Genomic DNA, 9,242 nt, shown 5'->3' with positions numbered 1-9,242 from the left:
ATTAGAAGTTACTTACACACAATTTCGTCGTGATCAGCGGTTAAATCTGGACTCGGGGAAATCGCTCCAAGCAGATAAGAGCTCACGGCTTCGTTATGAGGCGAGGATAGTCTGTGTAAACAAAATGTGCAGTTTTAAGCTCGGATCTATTAACGCATCCATTTCCTTATACAGCTGAATAAAAGCATATTCTTTAAATCGTAACGTTACATTACCCATGCTGTGGTTCATAGCGACTGCAGTTTGCCTCAGAGTTATGAAGACGAAGACAGCCTCCTGAAAATGAGTCCAAAAAGTTCGTCGCGTCCATGCAGAGATTGAGTTGAAGACGGTGTCCTGTCATTGTTGATCACGAAAAAGGAAAGCAGCAAAAAAACATAAAAAAAAAATAGTTTAAAGCTCGTCTTCTACGCGTCATGGCCATGACCTCGACCTCGCACCTCATTGGACTAGGGCTCTGATATGGAACGCGCCTGGGGCCAAATCTCTTTATACGAAACGCGTGACTTATGATCGTTTCAACCTTCAACACGCCCTGTTTTCCGCTTCACGCACAGTTTTAACATGTTAAGAAAAACATTTGAACGTGTTTCTTAACGCGCACATTCTGTACATGTCGAAGTGTAATATTTTTTTTTAAGCAGACTTACCTTTAGATGTAGCCTAGGCTACATACATATTAATATAAGATATTAATTAATTGCTTAACTGACTACTGTGCTAGAGTAAAGTAGCCTAATGTTACAATGTATATTAAGTAAATGCTTAATATTATACAATTATTATAATTTATCTATATGGGTTATTGTTTGTTTTTTAAAGTTAGGCTATATATAATTTCTAAAAGTATAGGCTATTTTACACAGCACATATTTATAACTGAAAACACACAACTTTATTCACTTTCACATAATAATGTTTTTGTAATTTGGTGTTTAGTTTGTTGTATAGTTTGTTTATACTGTTCTGTCTGTTTTGTTTCCAGGAACATCTGATGAGTGCTATAATAAAATGACTTCATTATATTTAAAATATGTTTTGTTATTCATTTTATTTATATTATTAATATTTTATTTACCCATAAACGTGTCTTTAGGAAGCCATAAGTTATAGAGGCAAGAATAACTTTTGCCATTTAAATGCCACATTCATTTACTGAGGACCCATACAGCCAATGATCATGTGTGAAAACACTTATACATAAATTGATCACTTAGAAATCAAAACTAAGGTTTGAGAAAGAAAGAATATGCATACAACAAAATATATTGTTTCATAGCAGCTTCAGTAACAAGTTCAAAACAAATTCTGCTGTAAACCGGCTCTAACAAGCCAATATAGTGTCAATATTCAGCTCAAGTGACTTCAGTGTTGATTCAGTTCAGTTGATTTCAGTTCAACTGTAAATTCCTCAGTTGTGCATTGTGTAGTTAGATATATGCAAAAACAACATTTTTGGAAATAGTTAAAATAGTTTTGCACAAAGTGTTGCTTTTGCAAGAGATGTCTGATGTTTTGTGTGTAGAGTTACAAGAAATGGAGCCATATTTTCAGAAATTGTGTGTAAGCAATTAGATAAAACTGTAAATGAATCCAGTTTATTTTAGTTCAGGACTCATAGTCAAGGTGTTAGTAATCTGTGCTTAATCTTTGTTCCAGGCAACAATTTTTTAACTCACGATTAAATAGATTAAGGCCTACTCTTGGCATAATTTAAACCCTGTCCAGGAAACCACCTCTTGAAAATCTGCATTGATAATTCATAAAATGTGGTGTGAGCTCAATTTAAATGACAATTACAGAAAAACACAATCTGACTTAACTATAAACAAACAAACTTGTACTTTTCACATTTATGATTAATAGCCATTTAAAAAATCATTCACAGTGCAGGGTGGAAAAATTAATGTTGGTATGTAAACTGTATGCTTTACTTGATTTATTTGTGTGCTTTGGTTCATTGTCTTGTTGCATCACATAACCTCTCTAAAGGTTGAAGACATGAACTGCTGTCCTGTATTTTTTTATTTTTTTTACATAACATTGGTTATTGCTAATGACATACAGAGTAATTCATCTACACTGTGAGCCCGGACAAGTTGAATCTACTTAAAAAATTGGAGCAAACTGGTTGCCCTAAAAATTTAGTAATGTGTACTAAAACGAGTACATTTAACTTAAATTTAAGTTAACATTTTAACTTAAACTTTAAACTTGTTTTAGTCAAAAAAATTCAGAACCTAGATAAAACTCCCCCTGCTGCTACTCTGATTTGCATTTGTGTAGCTCACAGCATGTTCATTTACATGATAAAGCCTCCCCTAGAATTAAGGGGAGGGGGGTCATGGGGGGACAACTGCCAAGCAAGGCCCACGACAATTTCCGATAATTTACGGCAGTTTTCGGTGTTGCCTGCAAATTGCTGTGCACAGTCGTAAACCTGAAGTTTCACGGCAATCTACAGTGTCACATACTGACGAAAATCCCACTTTTCATGCAGTGTTGGGTGGCCCTACGTCCAGATTTTGGCTGGACAGTCCAGATTTTAAGCCCCCTGTCCGGTGTCCGGCGCAGCCTCAAGCCGGACACTCATTTGTCCTCCTTTTTGGAGTTACGCTGAAAAGTTGCTAAAAAAAAACCCCGGTCTAGAATCTTTATTGGAAAGCAGCAGTATAGCGTCTAATGCCGTAAGATTTCGGGTCAAACAAATGATAGGCTGAAAGCAGTGTCAAATAAATATATGATATATCATTGGTTAAAAACGTAAACAAGCCTCCACAACGTGCTGGCTACGTCATATCATAACGTTAACATGCCGAAATGTCAGACCTCATTTAATCCGGAATGGACAAAAGAGCACAAATTTATATCAAAAAGCAGTAGAGACGCTTTTCATGGATTTGGCACTGTGCCAGATTATTTGTTTATTTATGCATTTCTTTAATTTCCAGAAGTCCAGAAATGTTATGTTTTCAGGCATTGTGCACTTTGCAAGACAGGTTCCTCTCAGTGGTCAGTTTTTGAAACAGACTTGAATAAATACAAATACTGTGAACAAACACTTTTTTGCCTCTTACACATAGGTCAACATCAAGATATATCGTTGATCAAATGGTCTGGTAATGAATAGAGTACACTCTAAAAAATGCTGGGTTAAAAACAACCCAAGTTGGGTTGAAAATGGACTAACCCAGCGATTGGGTTAGTCCATTTTCAACCCAACTTGGGTTGTTTTTAACCCACTCAAATTTTTTAGAGTGTAGGCTATTGCAAAATCACTGTATCACGATACCATCGATATGATGGACAAAATTGTATTGTAGTTGCGAGTACACCAGAGTCCTATGCAATTATTCTTGCTTCATTAAATGCCGCAAAGTGTCCTCCTTTTTGGTGTTATGGAAATGGCTACCCTAGTTATGGCACGCACGGAGATGAGAATGATATGTATGGACTTATCTAACTCTGGGGGATATGGTGAATAAGCTAAAGTCCCAAAAAGTCGCCGGGTTCCTTTAAGGTTTGAGTTAGAATAGTTTGCAAGAGCAAGATTTTAAACATCAAATTGCAAATCTTTAATAACCGTTATAACTACAAAACTAACAAAAATGGCATACATGATCTAAAAGGCTTGTATTTTATGAACTCTATGGAATAGAGGCACAACTGTGCCTTTTTTGAAAGATGATACTTGGAATGGCTGCGCATTTCATTTCTGTCTCTATCTGAAATCAGATTTAATTAAAAGGAACTAAACAGACTAGCATAATGCTAATTATGCCCCTTTCCCTGACATCTCGCTTTACTCTCCATGATGATCCATTCTCCCAGAACTTTGTTACCCATCACAAAGATATCTGGCTGCCTCCATCAAAAAACGCCCACACTTCAAGACTACCAATTTAAATCAGAGAGAAAGGGGCCTCTCACTTCAATAAGCAGAATTCAAAAAGCCACTGTCTTTCTACTCTGGCTTGTCTAAGGGCCAGATGGAAGGAAAAGCCTGTGGATAAGAATGCTGGATGAGGGCTGGGTCCTTCACACTAGGATGCAGAAGGAGGTATGGAGGCCTGTCTAATTGCCTGTCTCAAAGAGCTGGCTGGCAGAGGATTTATTCAGGTTTAATAGAGCCTGCCCGTTTCCTTGTGGGCGCACGTGTCAGCTTGGGAATGTCACTCAAAGATCCCGAGTGCAGGAACCGGAGGGAGTGGTTGGGTGTGTTCTCATTCAAGCACACAGGCTGTTAGCTATTCAGCAAGCATGGTCGCCACTCATGGCTCTCTCAGTCTAAAAAAAGTACGCTCAGAAATCGAGCAAAGGAGAAGGAGGGGGGGGAAAGGGTAGTGGTACAAATGCTTCTGCTTGTCGTTGGCTGCTTTTTATACAAACATTAAAGACAAAATGAGATTCTTCTCTTTAAGGGACAAAGCCTGTTTTGTTCATTACAGATCAAACGCACCCAGACTAACTCATTTTGATTTAATTAACTGGAATTGATTCAATTAAGATTAAGGCTTGCTTTTAGGCCATTCAAAATGTAAATAGAAAAGAAAATGTACTGACGACTGGCAGCTTTGTAATCACGGTTTGTTCAAAGTTTTTAATTAATACATACATTTGTTGTCTGTGGCAGCAAACAGCAATTAACATCACATTAAATAATAGCAAAAATAGCACTATATATATATAGTACTGGGCAAAAGTCTCAGTCTCCTTTGTTGAAGCAGAAAATACAGGAAATATGTACACAGTCTACACACACACAAAATCAGAACAAAATGGCTTCTTCATGCAAAAGTCAGTATTTAGTGTGACTTCCCTTGGCACGAAGCACATCTTGAACTCTTTTGGGGAGTTCTGAAGTAATCTTCTGGTATATCATACCAGGCTTCTTTCAGCACTTCCCAGAGTTCGTCTTTAAATTTCGGCTGTCTTTTATTTCTTTCTTTGTCCAAGTGATCCCATACTGCCTCTATAATATTCACGTCTGGACTCTATGGAAGCCAATCCATGACTGTCAGTGTTTTATCAGCTGTTTTTCTCCCCGAATATGATTTCAACGCATTAGCAGTGAGCTTGGGATCATGCTGAAAAATAAAACCATTCCCAGTCACACGGTTTTTAGAATTAAAACCTGCCTGTACTTTTCAGCATTGATTATCCCATCAATTCGGACAATATCGCCAACACTATTGGCAGAAATGCAGACCCAGGACAAACCATGTTTCACTGAAGGCTGCAAGAACTCATTCCTCCAGCTCTTCTTTTCACATACTGTCAACGATTGGGCCGAAACATTTCAAACTTGGATTCATCACTTGTATATTATTGTAATATTTTTATATTAAAAATGTTGTGAGCTTCAGCATATCTTAACCTTTTCATCCTCTTCCCCTTCCAAAAAAGTGGTTTCATGGCTGCTACCCTTACTTAAAGACCATTCCTGATCAAGCTTCTTCAGACTGTAGAAGGATCAACTTGCTGATGCTGATCCAGGTCCTTGCTGGACTTCTTCTCGTCTCTCAAAGAAACTTTGAGCAATTTCAAATTTTTTGTCCATGACCTCTCCTGATTCCTCAAATTTCTTTATAACAGCGTGAATACCACATCTTGAGTATCCAGTTTGTTTGATTTCCCTATCAGAGTGCCCTTGCTGATGCAAAATGATGATTTTATGTTTTGAATTGAATGACGTGGTTAAAAGTTGGCAAGCTTCCAAGGAATCAAAACTCATAACATGTGTATGTAATGCTCAAGTATGTCTTACACAAACTTGGTGTAATAGACCTTTTTCACAGCAGTCATTTTGACATGAAATAGTAGGACAAACACAGGTGTTAGCAATTACATTTATTAGGGTTCCATTCCATTTAGGTTTAAGAGAGCCAGGGTCCTGCTATTGCACAAGTGTAAGGGGAGGTCACACGAAATACTCGCCACTTTAGCCTATAGAAGCTGTTTTTTCTCTTTTTTTTTTTTATACTGCATACAAATTTCCTGTATTTTATGGTTGTATTCTAATAAAGAGACTGAGAAATAATTACATATGGTCATTATACTATTGCTAAAACAACCAATCTAATGGTGGCTTTTGCATTATGTGTGTATGTTCACCCTTGGAAGGCCAGTGAATAATAGAAAATCAGGAACTGAACAAAATAATACCAGGATGGTAAACATGGTCAATAGTGCCACCTATACTACATTTATGTATTCTGAAAGATCAGTTTTTCTTTAACTGGTAATAAACTAGCATACAATAATACACCATATGGTTTCAGAATGGCATTGGATAATAAGCAATTTCATGTGAGTGTAGGTGTATGTGAAGTGTCTTGGCGAGTCGCTCTGCCTCTGTCAACACCATATGTTGTGAGGGTGTGTGTCTGACAGACAGCCTAATCTATTAGCAGTGGCGCAGGGACTCAATTTCAAATCAAATAAAGAAACATAATTGTATGATTGCTTAATCTAAAAGAATTCTCAGGCAATAAAACTTCACACTTGCACATGTTTGCAGTATTTTACTCATTATGTTTCATCAATTTCACACACAACATGACATTCGAAGACACTACAGAAATAGTCTTGGTGTGATGATAACAAACGTCCTCTTGTACTCGTCAGTGTATAGATTACAGCTGTACAGGCCACTTACAGTATAGAGCTCTAAGAAATCCTTAAATGTTGGACTTCGACAGTATATATATGCAGAAAATAATTTGCTATGTGGAACATTATTTACATTTAATTATCAAAAATGTATTTCATCTCCTGCCGATGGTCCCCTATTCTTTTGTACACACTGATGTTTCTGAATTTGCGCATTGTAAGTCTGTTACTCTCAGGAGATATGACCTTAGATCAACTAACAAGAGACAGCAGTTGAATTGAATGATGAAGGCTGCCACTTCTACAAATGTCTCATTAGCAAATTCCGCTTAATAACTATAACGTTTATTATAAAAACACAAGTCATTCATCTCAAGAAATGAAGGCAGAATGAATTAAGATCTGAAATGTCCTAAAGAAAACAAGTCAAATCATGGTTGACTATAATGTGAAATCATGTGGATGTACATTCTTAATTTTGAGTTTAAAAGGATACTGTTAACTTGAACTCAATGTGTGAACACAGGACCATAGCAGACCCATACGGAGAGGCAAAAGTGAATCAAAATAGTTTTGAAAGGGTGCCTTCATTTTCTGTACCTACTGAAAGTTTTTTCAGATTCATGAACTTTTACATTCCCTCTGCGCGTCCAGGGTGAAAGCCACGGTAGCTCTATTTCCTCTTAGCGTTCACACTCTTGCAGACCCAGTTCATGCCATCCTGAAACACAACATTTGAGTAATTTAGTCGAAATTGTTTTATGGTCAAAACTGACAAATTGTACTGTCAATATGTGTTCTAATGTCACCTGGACTCCTTCTCCGGTGAGGGCAGAACAAGACTGGATCTGCCACACTCGGTCTCGGATAGTGTGCAAATTCAAACCCTCGGCTATCTCGGACGCGGGGGCTGCTGTGAGCAGGTCCTGCTTATTTGCAAACACCAGGACTGGGACACCGCTCAGCTTTTCTTCGTCAAGTAATTCAGCCAACTCCTGCATGCAGATCAAGTCACTTATTTAAACACCGAGAGCAGAAATAGTTTTGGAATAGCAAAGAAACCATACCGACGAAGCATCACCTGTCCCGTTTCCTCAAATCTTTTGCGATCTGCACTGTCAATGACATAAATCTGAAATCAAAAAGATCCAGTTAACCAAGTGTTTGGAATCAAAGTGGATCGTATGACTGTTAACAGGACTGATGATCTCACCAGTACATCTGTGTTCTCAAAGTAGTTCCTCCAGTAGGGCCTGATCTTTCGCTGACCACCAATATCCCACACGTTCAATTTGAATCCTTGCGATTGGACGCTCTTGATGTTGAAACCCTAGAACAAAAAAAGAAAAGGTTATTAAACCCGCTATGGTAATAAAACACAGCTGAACCAGTACATTACTTTGCATATGCATTACATTTAATTGACTTTCTTTTGAGATGTGAATGCAGTGGTTACAGCAACCGTATCACCTGTGTTGGAGTAATATGAGTGATGTCTTCAGATGCCAACTGTTTCAGTAATGTGGTCTTGCCACCGTTGTCCAACCCCAGAAGCAATATCCGCACCTCCTGGTCGGGGGTACTTTTCAGTTTCCGTAAAATTGATAACAAACCCTAAATACCAAAAAACGCAGATTACACAAAGCTCCTAGTTTATGCAACGCTTGCATCATGACATGATACGCACGAGCATCAACAAACAAACAGGTTTCAAGAGGAGCGATTATTACTCGATGGATTTGTAAATAAAGAAATTAGATATTGATGTAGGCTTCCCCGATAATAGCCATAAAAAGAGACATAACATAAGCTTAAGCGTTTCTCGAACAGTCGTGACACCTAAACAGTCCTGCAAGCTAATCTCATCCACGACCGAGAACCGCTGCTCATCTTTAATTACCACTTCATTACAAAAATAATCCACAATTCTCCTCGGACAACGCGGCTAACATGACTGAATTTCACAATATGATGTGGAGGATAATGTTGAATCTCAAACAAAAACGTCTACATGTAAGAATTCGCTTATTGTAAGCGCTTTAACTCACCATCTTGTGATTCTGCCTCCCTGAGACGCCGCTGAGGGTTACTAAGGGGAAGAGAGGATGACGTACTACGCAAAACCTACGTGCATTCCCAAGAAGGGCGCAAAGTTACGTAGTTCACGAAAAAACATTTTAGCTCTGCTAACTGATTTAAACATATGATTTAAACGAACTAAATTAACTTTTAATGTCAATTAATATCGTTATAAATTACACATTTTGATATAGAAATAAATACATATATTTTAAAAGCTTATAACCCTACCACCAGTGACCAAATCCACAGCAAGAGGTTTCATGTACACGTGATCGTGTAGTGTGCATACATTATGTACATGTGATATGTATAAAAATATATAATACGACGAGTCTTTTGAATCAAATTACATTAATACAACTTAATAGTAATAAACGTAATACACGTAATGTGTGCACACACGTTAGCAATGCTTTAGTGAAACATTTTAGTGCATGCAATTTCATTACATACAAAAATATATAAATCAGTTGCTAATTGAAACGAACTGTTTTGAAAGTACCGATTTGCGGAAATGAGCCTGACTTCCTATCACTAGTGTAAGGGGC

General features: G+C 37.6%; 1 protein-coding gene across 1 annotated transcript; it reads right to left on the bottom strand.

The window, feature by feature from the left end:
* Positions 1-5,979: 5,979 nt before the first annotated feature.
* Positions 5,980-9,227, bottom strand: arl3b (ADP ribosylation factor like GTPase 3b). Its single transcript, XM_079845986.1, has 7 exons — positions 8,923-9,227; positions 8,661-8,736; positions 8,083-8,226; positions 7,826-7,942; positions 7,694-7,744; positions 7,422-7,607; positions 5,980-7,333 (listed from the first exon to the last, which is right to left on the bottom strand). The coding sequence occupies exons 1-7, from the start codon at positions 8,979-8,981 to the stop codon at positions 7,286-7,288; spliced, it is 681 nt and encodes a 226-aa protein (XP_079702112.1). The 5' UTR covers positions 8,982-9,227; the 3' UTR covers positions 5,980-7,285.
* Positions 9,228-9,242: the final 15 nt, after the last annotated feature.

Source organism: Gobio gobio, assembly GCF_949357685.1.
Source record: "Gobio gobio genome assembly, chromosome: 20".
In the NCBI taxonomy this organism is placed as follows: Eukaryota; Metazoa; Chordata; class Actinopteri; order Cypriniformes; family Gobionidae; genus Gobio; species Gobio gobio.
The sequence above is the reverse complement of the archived record's forward strand: the minus strand, read 5'-3'. Positions and strand labels throughout refer to the sequence as shown.